General features: G+C 40.1%; 1 protein-coding gene across 1 annotated transcript in view; it reads left to right on the top strand.

Annotated features, from left to right (window-relative positions):
* The first annotated feature begins 2,829 nt into the window (after nt 1-2,829).
* Nucleotides 2,830-13,226, top strand: part of HHIPL2 (HHIP like 2) — a 28,522-nt gene continuing 18,125 nt past the window's right edge. Inside the window, exons 1-9 of the mRNA XM_052671660.1 lie at nt 2,830-3,020; nt 3,305-3,474; nt 4,747-4,860; nt 6,028-6,226; nt 7,013-7,143; nt 7,963-8,121; nt 9,180-9,246; nt 10,456-10,576; nt 11,672-11,832. Of these exons, the coding sequence (XP_052527620.1) occupies nt 2,942-3,020; nt 3,305-3,474; nt 4,747-4,860; nt 6,028-6,226; nt 7,013-7,143; nt 7,963-8,121; nt 9,180-9,246; nt 10,456-10,576; nt 11,672-11,832 (1,201 nt within the window). The 5' untranslated portion in view covers nt 2,830-2,941. The remainder of the gene's footprint in view (nt 3,021-3,304; nt 3,475-4,746; nt 4,861-6,027; nt 6,227-7,012; nt 7,144-7,962; nt 8,122-9,179; nt 9,247-10,455; nt 10,577-11,671; nt 11,833-13,226) is intronic.

Raw genomic sequence — 13,226 nt, 5'->3', positions numbered from 1 at the left:
GGATTCTGCCCGCACGTGCGAAGGACAGCTCCTGGCAGCTGGCTTCAGCCTGTCTCCCTGGTACTTAAGAGCACCCTCAACATTTGTCCTTTGGGGTTTGCCCTGTGATGGAAGCAGCTGATCGTACTGCTGCACTTACTGCCAGCTTCCATCGCAGCACTCACCAAATCGCTGCTAATTGCACTAGAGCTGCTGCTCGTGTTCTTATTGTATCCTCACCATTATTGGGTTTTGCTTTCCACACATTCATTTTCACAGCCTCATCATACGGGTCTGAGATCCGAGCTTAGTTAATGCAGCCGCACCTCTGAGAAAGCTTAAGCGCTTCATCTTCACCCTCCACAGGCACCAGCTTAGGATTTTGATCACATTGTGAAAAACCATCAAGCAGAAGCAGATCACCTTCCATAGCACCGCAGTATCTCCACCAAACTTAGCTGGGACAGCCTGCCCTTCCTTACAGCCTGGCCCAGCCTGAGAATAAAGGCGACACGCAAACACTACAGAAATACAGCAGCTCAAGAGACAGAATGTCCACAGATATTCTCTCAGGCCTAGCACGGTATCGTGGATGTAGCATCCAGTACTGCTGATGGCCTCCCCGGGATTTTGCTGACTTTCTTTGCATTTCATAGCCTGTAAAAAGAGATGGTACCTATCAGCCATTGCTAATACTTCTGCTGAAAACTCTAAGAAAGACTGATTTATAAAATTCTGATGTCAGTTGTATCGGTTCGCAACCAGTTTGAGTTGTTTGCTGCACTTCTCCTGAGAAATATCGCAAAAGAACATGTACCTCCTAATGTAACCTTAAAAACACACAGAAATTGTATCAAGGAATAAGAGCATACAAACATAGCAAACTTAAAAGACTGTAAAACACTACTGTATATGGAAGTAAGTATATTCCAGTTATATTTTATGATGATTGAAGAATGAAAGACAAACCAGTTTTCCTTTAACATTAATTTCATTGTGCCTTAATTCCTAGCCTGGTCTCCAGCTCCACTTGCTTGTGAAGACAGAGCTGTTCAACACTGTCAGTACAAGGTTATCAAGCTTATCCACATTAAAAGACCAAGATAAAAGGTAACGGTGTCTGTAGTCATAAAGACAAGGGCCAGAAAGGGAGATGTGAAAAGAAACAACGTTACATACTTGTTGCATAAGTCATTATTTTTATTGTGCAATGAGTACCTTGCAGTCAATAGGTGTACATGACTTTCATCACTACAACCATGAAGCGTTCCCTACATCTTCAATTACTTGATTGCAACAATGTACCCATAGCTTCTTCTAATGCAGAACATAAGAGAAATATTTCAAGTCGTTTTAGATATTTCAGGCAAAAGTTATTTCAGCCTTCAACACAAATCATAGAAATGCATGTATTCCAATAAGAGAGTTCACTTATGTGCAGAGAATGTAAAGTTTTGTATGTGCTTACACTTAGAAAGTAGTTTTTCTGCTTTAAAGTATGACCACATTAATAATTAGTAGTTATTAACAAGATCAACTGGCATTGTTCACATAAGAACCAACAAAAATTCATTCATGTATGACACAAGATAAAAGTACATAAAAAGTAACAAGCCAAATGCAAGTACTCTTGTAGGCAAATTTAGGACTTCAAGAAATAAATTGGGGCAAGATAGTAAAACTAGGATACTGATGTAATGGGAACAGAAATGTTGTGGGATGTGACACCACAGTTTGTTATCAACACTGATCAGTAAGAAACTCATAGGAGGGACAAATTGTAAAGAACAGACAAGGATATCATCAGTAAAGAACCTGTACCACAGACCAGAGACAGTTTTTGGTCATGTTAACTATCAGCAAATAATACCAAATACTTAAGAACTGAAATTCTTGTCAAAAACTAGAACACAAGAATAATTTAAAAAAAAAAAAAAAAAGCAAAAAAAGCTGTACAGGGACACTTCATTGAACAGCCCCCAGATCTATTAAATGTCATAAAGAAGTGATACTAAGAGTGTTGAGACACTACAAGCAGCTGCTCTGCAACATACTTTTCCTCTTGACAACTGTCACTGATCATGGATGAACCACAACACCAGATGAGATGAACCCATAAACTGAGTCAGGTCATTACTTACTCATCCCAGATAGGTGAGTTTTTATGGAAAAACAAAAAAACACAATCAAGCAACCAACAATGAAAACAAGTTGCATTCTTACTTGGAAAACATCCCAAAGAACTCCACCGTGGTCAGTAGCTGAACGAGTGAACAAAACAAGTTCTACCACAAAGGTGCAAGCAACATTGTGGGGCTGATGCAAACAGATCCCTAAGATCCAGGCACTGCGTGAAGGCATGGGCACTGCTATTACTCTACAATACAGAACGTATTACCAGAGTTGTGGGCAGACTGTGGTAACACAAGAGGGAACGGCTACAAATGAAAAGAGAGGAAGTTTATATTAGATGTTAGGAGGAAATTCTTCATTCAAAGGGCGGTGAGGCCCTGGCACAGCTGCCCATAGAGCTGTGGTGCCCCATCGCTGGAGGTGCTCCAGGCCAGGTAGGATGGGGCCCTGGGCAGCTGAGTTGAGGGCAGCCCTGCCCATGGCGGAGGATTAGGGCTGGGTGGGCTTTGAGGTCCCCTCCAGCTCAACCTATCGCAAACTAACAAAAAATCAACATAGAAAACGGAAAAAGTGACTAAAGGATCTAATGGAGCGCCACGATGCCCTCAGCGCGCAGGCGCAAGAGACGATCCGCTCCCAACATGACCGCCGCTCTGCGCCACGCCTTACAGAGCGCATGCGCTTTCTCCCGGCCTTCTCCACATAACTGGCAGCTGAGGCCCGCCCCCTTCCCGCCAGACTCAAAAATGGCCGCCGCCCTCAGGCGCCGTTTGGTGTAGTTACAAAAGTGGTTTGTTGTCTTGCCGCTCCGGTTGCTCGCTGTGGGGCCATGGATGGTCCCCAGGTGGGGAGCGCCCTGCAGCCGGCCCTGCACCTGCCCTTTTTGCCGCGACACCTCTACCGAGCGGGTAAGGGTGGCGGGAGCCCCTCACGGCCGGCCTGCCGCCCTCGCTGAGGCGAGCGGGGGCCCTGGCGCGGCCGTTGTGCTGTTCCCGCTCCGTGTTTCCAGTCTCTTTCTCCCCTGCGGAAAATGGGTGTGCTTAGCTTCTAAACCACGTAGCTTACCGTTATCGTCTGTAGTGGTTGAGAGAGCTCCTGAAAGAGGGGTAGTTGAAGTAGCAGGCAGGTTGTTACCTGGTAAAAGCTCTGATTCCTGGGTTTAGCTGACTTTTTCGTGTTTTGCTTCGTTTAGCGTCTTCCAATGAGCGCAGGTTAAACTTCTGGAGGAGCAAGGAGTTGTGTTTGAATTACATCCAGGATGCGCTGCTGCAGAAGCAGTGGAAGAGAGCTGCGGAGTTCCTGACCTCCTACATCGAGTCACTGGAGAAAGACTTCTCTACAGAATACATGGGGCCGTCAGAGGTAAGCCTGTGTCCCTTAGCACAGTTCTGCAGTTGATAAGATACTTGCAAGAAGTGCCTATAGTATTTCAGGGCCCTTGTTTTCTTTAACTGTTCATTGAGCTTAATTAAAAAATATATATGTAACTTGAAAAGTTAAGAAACATTCATAAGTTAATATTAGCTCATTTAAAAAAAAAAATTAATGATAGAGGCATTGGAGCTTCTAAAAACAGTTAAGAAACCATTGGATGGTATGTGGCAGGAGGAACACTGATCTTCATCACTGATAGCGCTGAAGGCAGCCTGCTGTCCATTAAATGTCTCTCAGGCTACCTTTACACAAGTATGCCTTTGTGCTGGGAGGTTAGCTGATCTTGCTGGAGCCTGGATTTTGCTGAGATCTCCCTGTCAGGGCTGCTGTGGATCTATAGTGCTCTCTGATGTATCGTTTCTGGCTGTACTTCTGAAAAGTTCTCTAAGCTTACAGACTGGTGTGTTGTGGGTTCTTTGGTCATTCTTGCTTTTTGTTTGTTTGCTTTTTCAATTTATTTACGGAGGTCAATAGCACGACAGATGAAAACTTGGCTTAAGATAAGTTAATTCCATCAGTAGCATATCTACAGAAATTGTTCTTCATGTAGTCTTCTGAAATGGAGAAGCAGTGAATATGTTTGCAACTGGCATGCCATCAATCAGAATCTGAAAGCCAGTGGCTCACTGAATTCTGTGCTAGCTCTTACAGTACTTTGAAAACTCCTAAGCAGGTACTGAGCTAGAAGCAGCAGGAAGGGAATCAAATGATGTTGGTAAATGAACTGATTTGATTGCCTTCTGCATGCAGGCCTTGAAAACAAATTATGTTGATGGAGGAGCTACATCTGATTGGGAACAATTTTTATTGCTAAATTTAAGAATTGTGTGTGTTACATCACAGTGGGAACAAGTAAAAGGGAAGCAGAAATTTTCAATAACTTTGAAGCATATTGTTTTTAGTAGGAAGAGAGGTAGCAAATATGGTTTTCATAAGCTTTGCTGATGTGCTGTATTTATAATGAGCAGTTGTGAAGCACGCATAGAATGTCAGTTTAAAAAAGAAACAACAAAACTCTAGATTAATGTGTGTAACTGTAACAGTAGACAGCACAATACTCACTTTTTATTTGCAATGCAGATGTACATTTTATTCATATGTTACAGTAATTACAGTCTTGATAAATCTGTGTAATATGGTGACTGCTCCCACTTTTGTACTAAAGTTTTTTTGCATCTTTTTTTTCCCCCATATCAATAGGTGATTTGGAGAATAGGAACAGAAATTCTGTGTAATCATTCCCCCAGGAACATAAGAGAATTCAACTCTTTCATAGAACAGATGAAAACTTTAGGAGTAAAAAGGTATTTGAAGGTGAGTGTACTTAATGCAGTCTTGATGGTTTTTCCACACATTTACCTGAACATCTATCTGAGTGTTACTGCTTCTGAAAGCTCTCTTGAAATATCACTGGCAATAGTGTCAAAAAAGATAGTGTAACTGAGTGACCAGTTGTGTGATGTTTCAAGGGCTGTTCCATAGCTGACCACATCTCATTTGGATGATACATTTTTGCCTGCTTTCAGTAATGCTTAGATTCTTTAATTACTCTTCAAACTGTAGATTCATTTTCATACATGCCCCATTAATGGCTGATTATACCTGTGAAGTCTTGTTTCCAGTCCTTAATTTGACCCCTGTGCTCCTGGTCAAACAGCTGTAATTAAACTTTGCTCGCTTTTCAAGTAGCTAATTTGTGTATAAAATAGAAAAGCTTATTCTGGGGACACCTGTGTCACTTAGAACCCAGTTCTTTTCCGATGATGACTTATTCAAACTTATATTGTTTTGGTTTCCTTGGCTGTTTCTGATTTCTGATGTTTCTGTCTTTCAGTCTGTTGTATTTGTTCAAAGTCCTCCAACACTAGTTCCATACACGAGTTTGCTAACTGAAAGCTTAGACTCTCATCCAGTACCTAATCAATATGATAGTGTGGTTGGGTATTCTTTTTTTTAGGTGTTTGGCAGTTGCATAACAAACTGAAACTGAGCGTAACCTACTAGGTTTCTTCAGGTCATTTTTAGCTCTTCTGAAATAGATTCAGCACTTAATAATGACAAGTGAGGTTTTGGGCCATGTGCTTTCAGCTGCCTTGATAATAATAAGTACAGCTGAAGTTTACTATCTGACTGATGACTTTCACCCACGCAGATTTCAAGAACCTTATAATAATCTTTCTACACCATCTTCAAACAGCAAAAAATTACTTAAGTTCTTGGTGCCTACTTCAGTCCCCTAGTGACAACTTGCCTTCTCCCATTCTTGCTTTTTGCCAAAGTTCCCTATGAATATACAGTTTGAATAAAACAATGTGTAAAACTTGCTTCTAATAAAAATATTTTGCCATGTTTGTGTTTTTTATTTTGATGTCAGTAATGAGTGTCTCTTCCCTTTCGCTTCCTTGCAGATGTTTGCTATATTATTGAGATTCTTTCGAGTTATGATGTGAAATACTGTGGTATGGACTGCTTGAATTGCAGGTTTGTTTAGAGCACGCCTTTCACCTCCTTTGTAATGGACGGATAGACGAAGCCTACCAAAACCTGTTGCTGGCAGAGAGTTGGAGGTTTGGAGAACGAACAGTTGCTCAGGATAAAGAAATGAAGCTGATTCAGGCTTACAGAGGACTGCTGGACTACTATACCTGGTCCAATCAGAAGAACATACTGTTAGAATATGGTAAGTCCAAATTCTGCTTTTGTATTGAGCTGTAGATTTACTCTTGCAGGCATCACTGTTTGTTGCAGTCATATTTCCACATAGGCTGCTCTTCTGTCTGAATTTACATATGAAGGCACTAAAAGGAAGTACTAGTCTTCAGAAGCTTTGGGTTTTGATGGTATACAGATAATCCTGCAACAATGGTGGTGCCAAAATAGAATACTAACATGCACTTTTCTAGTGTCCTGGAATACTGTTCTGAAACAAAGCAGTGTTTTCACCCCGAATCATAATTCTTGTATTCAGCATCACTCAATTCTTGTACAATTCTTGTACTCAGCATCACCTAAAACAATCATCAAAGGCATGTTTTCATCTATATCAGTGACTTCTTTGTACTGCTGCTAGAACTTTGAGAGCTAACAGAAGCCACCCAAAATTGAGTTTTCCAATTTTTTTTTTTTTTTTGAAAGGTGAACATGCAGAAGTTGCCACTTGGATGTGGCATCTAATTCAGCATACACCTGCTGGCTGCGTGGCTGAATCTCTACTTGTTTATTTGACAAGATAAACAGACTTTATACTGGTATCTTAGAACACTGCCCATCATGAGTTTGGTTGTAGGCTGGGATACAGAGCAATGCAAATCTCTTGTTCCAGTACTGGTGGATCTGAAGCCTTTTTTCTTAAAAAGCTTTGACTGGAGCCCTGGCTTTGCAAGATGTGATCACCCTGTAGATATACCACTTCAAGATATTTCTGAGCTGATAAAGCTAACTATGGCGTTCCTTCGTGTTTTCACAGAGAAGGATGGAGTTGAAGACTTGTCTGTTGAACAGGAAATGCACGGCTCCTTTCGGAAGGCAGCAGTGAACTTAAAGGAGATCATTAAAGTACCTGGAGTCTGGGATCTCTTTGTGAAACCCTATGTGGATGTAAGAGCGTATTTTTATACGTCTCTTCCTTTTGTCTCTTTTGGTTCTTTGTCTCATTTTCATTTAGATGCAAGTCTGCAGTTCAGCTGTGTGTGGATGACAAGTAGTTTTAAAAACAACATATGTAATGATATCCCACTAGCTTTGATTTAGGTATGTTTGTGGGACTGTAGGGCCTGCATAGTGTACAAAAAGAGCTTTATCTGTGGGCTGCCAAGAAAAAGAGACATCCAACTTGCACATTCTGTTTTCCTGGTGCTAGCAGAGAAATTGGAGCACAGCTGCTTTGTTTAAATTCCTGAAAGCAAGTTGTCTTTTTGGCAGGGCAATGTTTTTCCTGGTGGCACTAAATCTTGAACACCAAACATGCAGTCTTTTTTTTTTTTTAAGTATCTACTTACAAATTTTAACTAATAAATAAAGTTAATCTTAAAATTGAGAAGATTTACTCTCAGTGCAGACGAGCTCTGACTTCTTTGAGTGTTTCTTATGGAATTTTACTAGGTGCTGCTGGCTGCCAAGTTCTCTGAGTTCTCTTCAAAGACATGGCAGTCTGCTTCAATTTTTTTTTCCAGTGAGGAATGATGATAATTCTTTCACGAGCAGGGAAGTGCAAATGTGATTTTCTTCTGTAGCTGTTTCTATGTGTCAGTTTTTAGCTACCTATGTTAAAGGTAACCAGTAAAATTAAAATACTCCAGTGTAACTCGCATCCAGTTTTCTATGGTGCTGTTGGATAGTTCTGTAGCAGCCTAGAATGAACTGTAAGAAGTTTAATTGCTAACATGAAGCAAACTAATGACAAGCTTAACTTCTTAGCTGTTGGAATTCTATGGAGACCACCAAGAAGCTCGTGAAGTATTAACGGATTATGCTTACAACTCAAAGTTTCCTGCAAATCCCAATGCTCATGTTTACCTCTATCAGTTCTTAAAGAGACATGGTGCACCAAAGAAATCACTGATATCTGCACTCAAGGTATATATAACACTGTAAATGCAGTCTGTGGTTGTTCACTTTGCATGGTGCTTTGATGGTTCAGTTGTCTCCTGTTGTAGTATTTGCCTTACTGTATTTTTTTTGTGGGAAGCAAAGGGTTGGGAAGGGTGTTCTAACAGGTGGAGCAAATAGTGTATCTTACTGTCTTTGCTGTCACTGTGAAACTGATGCATCAAAAGCTCAGTAAACAAGCTCTGATCAATTTTTCATGGCTCAGGAAGTGCATGTATATAAACATGCATTGATTTCCATTGTAGTTTGATCTTTATTGAATGAACGATTAGGTACTTGCTTTTCTCACATGCCAATTCTGTCCAGCAGTTAGTTTTGTTGTTCTCAGTAAGCAGTGAACTTAAGGTTCAGTAGAAGTTTACTTCTGGCTGTCAGGAAAAGCCCTGCTGCGTCGTGGCCCTTTGTGTATCTGCTTTTAGATTCCCTCTTTTGTTGCCCTTGCACGCTGATAACTTTTCCAGCAATGTTTTTGAATCTCTTTTGCCACTTGATGGCACTAAAATGCTTTTGTTTGGGCAAATGGTTTCAAAACAGCTTCATAAGTTTAGACTTAGATGACAGCCTGTATATATAAAGTTTCATCTTCACAGTATTTTTTTTTTTTTTAGCATTAATTTTATAGACTTAATTTTATCTTATAAGATAGTGGCAGATCTGAGAACTGGTCTGATACATCCTGCAAATGCACAGAGCAGTAGATGGGAGCTAGAAGAGGTGTAGGAATGAAGGAATGTAGTTTTCTAAAAAAGACAGTGGTATGGGCTGCTCCTGGGAAGGTTGCATTTGTTGCAGGATTTTTAGTAGTCATGAGGGCATTTTTTGTGCTGTGTCACCAAGCAGTGTTACAGATGTGCAAATTAGCTCTTGATAGTCATTCTTTGTATCAAGGCAATTGGGTTACCTGATTGCACAGCTTTCCTAAGGCACCAAAGAGCTCTGAAGACATTGCTGCTTTGGATGCAGTAGAAACATTTGGAAGCTTTCACATTATTTCAATGTATGTTTTGGGTGTTGTTTTTTTCCAGATCTTGCATGATATTGTTCCCTGTCATGAACTAATGATACATTTTAATACTATGCTTCAAAAATCAAGTAAGTCTTTAAATTTATTTGCTCTTTTATGTTTAATCTAGAATATAATTGTTCTACAGCCTTCTTTTACTGAAGTAGTTGTACTTATTATAAGAAAAATCCCAGCCTGACTTTCTGATCACAGAAAAACATTCAATGCAGACAAGTAGGTATTTACAGGCTCGTGTGAACAAATACCTTTCAGAGCTCAAAGGCTGACCAAGCAGTAGGTCGTAATGCACGGTCAGGACCTCAAAAATGAGTTGTTTGGAGGTGCACTAGTCTGAATGCTAGTTTCACTACTTCCAAGGTACGCTGTTCTAAATGCTAAACAGTATTTGCATTTGGAGGGGCCTTTTTTGTGGAGGATTTGAAATGGATTTATGCATTGGTTTGTTATGTATTGAAAGAATAGCATCTACTGGTGAGTTTTATCTTCAAGCTGGTGGAAAAAAGTCTTCTCATTTGGAGACTGCTTTTCCATGCCGATCCATTGCTTTCCAAAATGGGCATCTTCTTGCAACCTGGTATGTAAGTCAGATAGATAGATATGTATGCAGATAGATAGAATGTCTGGGAATCAAAATTATTCTCTTCTGTTGTTCCTCTGTGTGAAAAATAAAAATCCCTTTTGGCTGAAACCTCCCTTTTTCTGTTCACACATGACTCATTTGTTAAATTCTTGTAGCTCTTGAGAGCAATCTGATTTTTGGAGTAATAATTTACACTGGTAAATATTTCCAGCTTTTACCTGCTGTGGTAGGTCGTTTTTAAGAACACCTTTGGTATAGTAGCTGCTGTTGTGAAATGCCTGTTCTATTCATGTCAGTCCAATTTCTTTGTTTTGATATCTCAGGACTTGAAACGTTCCAGGGCACTGTGTTCTCTTCCCATAGGAAGAACGTGTTGAACAACAGCACTGGCTGGAAGCAGTGATTATAACAGCAGCATCTGTTGTAAGCAAGGCAGTGTGGGATAAGTGAGTGGTCTTGTGTGCCTCTTTGAGTCAGCAGCATTTAAGGAGGGTCTCTGCTGTGAATTGTGCTCTAGACCCATGAACACTTCCTTAACTTTCTCTTTTGGAAGAGGCAGAAAGCAGTGGGGGGAGCCCTCAGTGATAGACAAAGCAGCGGTATGTGGGAAGGAAGTTTGGAGAATATTTTAATTGTTACTTACTAGTGAGTTCAGATTAATCCAGCTAATTCATTAATCAGCCTAATCTCTTTCCAGAGAAACGAAAAAGACGTCGACTGGGGCTAGAAGTTATCTTTGCAGTCTTGGATTATGCTGGCTGGAAGAAAAATGTAAAAGCATGGAGTTGCTTGGCAAGACAGGTGAAACAAATTGTAATGTAAGTGTAACTGATGTAAAGTGCTAAGAAAGGAACTTGTGTGTCAAATCTCCACCTCTGGACAATTGACAAAGTGATTCTTTTGTAACCTTTGTCTTTCATGCTGGTAGGTGGAATACTGGGCTGGCCTGTACTGAGTTCTGTGGCTGTGCTTGGCTGCAGGGTGCTTTCAGTGGCAGGCTAGAAGAAATTATTATAAGGGCAATTCTTAAATTTTCACTGTAATCATTAGCTGAAAAAGGTTTTTACCAGGTCGTGTTTATGCAGAAAATGCTGTTCAAATGTCTGGATAACATTTACTGCTTGTCACTGTTCTCCTTCTTCCAGGAGAAAAACAATAGTTTGGTCTTTGCTGTTAAACATACATTGACTGTAACAGGTTTGGGCATCAGTGGACTGCGAAGGGGTCATGGTGTGATGTGTTCTCCTTTGTTGGTAACTTACAGAATACAATGTATTCTTAACAGCTAAGTCAGATGCCTGGGGATTGATACATACTTGCTTATGTGTTCAGAGGAGGACTCTGATTTCAGAAGGAGTCCCATCTCCAGGCAATCCATGCCCAGAAGATCTCTAATGTCTGGGTTTTTTTTCCAAAAAAAAAGATTTTAGTTTTTTTTAAGCCTTGCATATTTATGGTGAATCAATTCAGTACTGTTTGACCATTTTGCTATTTTATTGCTGCAACTACCTATGCACAAGGTCCAGAAGTTAATGGGTTAAAACTGGGGATGTTGTTGCATACGGTTAGGTAAAATGGTACAATGCTTGAACTTCGCAGTTTTGTTTTTGAGGACACAGCTTCAGAGTACCTTGAAATACAGGGCATTGTGGTCACTTCCCTGGTGTATAGATTGTTTTCATTTCTGATGTACTGTAAGGTCTTCAGTGCTGAAGATAATGGGATAAGGTAAGTATTTGCAATACAGTAGTGTTTGATTATGCATAGATTAACCCAAAGTTTTCTTTAAATACTGCTGCTTAAACAGTCTGCAGTGGAGTGTCAAAGTCTGCTAACATACCAAGCTGATTGTAAAGCTCAGTGCCTCCTCTTCACTATTTCATCTCAATTTTTCTTGTTTTACCTTTTTGCAGTTCTGAGAAGCATCTTGACTGGATTAAGCAGGAGTGGAGCTCCAGGAAGGACTGGTGGCCAGCCTTCCATTTTAGCCGCTACTTAGCAAAGAGCAATTGGCAGGAAAATGAAAGCCTTTCGTATGAAAAAGCTCTGGTGGCTGGAGTTCTTCTAGGAAAGGGTAATACTAAATGTTCTTTCTCACTACATACACTAGAAATAACATCTAGTTCTAGCCCTAATGAGATAAAATGCATCTGTTCTGCTCCCTGGAAGAAATGCTGTTTCTTTCTTCTAGGGAAGATTGTGGTCTTTGAAGTTAAATGGGAGAAAAATGTTTAAAACAGTTTGATGTTCCTCTCTAAGAGACCTAGCTTGCATAACTTGCCTTCTCCTGGGTTTGAGTTCAATTTTACTTGGCCTTGTTGAGCAGTCACAATACCACAGACTCTGTTTATAACCTTGAAACCACAATTTCAAAAATATACAGCAGGATCCTGAGTGAATGTTGTGAGGGATACAGAAAGTTTGCTCTCCGGGCTACAGTCTAAGCAGTGTCTTAGCAAATACTGAGGATTAGGTGGTCCTTAAGGATCTTGTGAGTGAGATAACATTGAAAAGAGGAGGAAGGAGGTCTTGAGTGAAGTTAGTGACAGTTCAATAAAAAAGTGAATGTCAGGACTTTTGAGGTAGTATTCATTGAAATGTTGCTGAAACCAGTTAGAACGTCTGACCAGGAAGTGGTGACAAAATTAAGAATGAGAATATGGTGTGAGAGCATAATCTATCTGTAAGTTTGGGCCTTCAGTTAGTTAGAAGATTTATTATTTCCATTCTTTTAACTTCCAGACTTTGTAGAACAGTTTCTTGTGTTGAAAGCCTGTTCAGCTCTCAGTAATTTGGTGCTGCAGTTATGTTGGTAATGTGCATGTCTTGGATTGTTTTATTGCCTTCTGAAATAGAGTACTTGCATACTTGCATGTTACTTAAAAAGTAGAAGTATTTTGTTTGCTTGCATTGTGGTAAAGCTGACATTACTTTTTCTTCTCTTGCTTAGATTGCAAGTACTTTAAATACGTGTCGCACCATGGCTGCAAAGCTCAGGTGAAAAGGTTTCGGACACTCAAGAAGTTTGTGAATAAGCACAGCAGTGCCTACCTGAGCATATCTGGTCTTTGAGATTCCTCTGTACAGCTGTGATTAAAAGGTGTCCTCAAGGGTCTTGCTGCATTTTTTTCCCCTTGTGAAACTGGCTTTTGTATTGGCATTAGTCTAAAATCTACTCTAAAGAGAAACTGTCAACTCTAGTAGATTTTTTTGTTCTGTTAAAAGCACTAGGTTTGTATTTATTTCATAATAAAATTATGTAAATCAATGGATGATGCTGAAGAATTTCTCTAAGTTAGTTTTTGATTTCTGTGAAATGCAAACATCAGTAATTTCATGCATACTTTGAGAACTACTTGGTAATTATGGTATAGAGTTTCTCTGATATTGTAGGGTGGCTCTTATGTTCACTTGTATGGATGCTGATTTAAATGGCTGCTGGAATGTGGCTCAAAACCCACTCAGGGC

This window comes from Tympanuchus pallidicinctus, unplaced genomic scaffold (genome assembly GCF_026119805.1).
Source record: "Tympanuchus pallidicinctus isolate F22 unplaced genomic scaffold, pur_lepc_1.0 scaffold1, whole genome shotgun sequence".
Classification (NCBI taxonomy): Eukaryota; Metazoa; Chordata; class Aves; order Galliformes; family Phasianidae; genus Tympanuchus; species Tympanuchus pallidicinctus.
The sequence above is the reverse complement of the archived record's forward strand: the minus strand, read 5'-3'. Positions and strand labels throughout refer to the sequence as shown.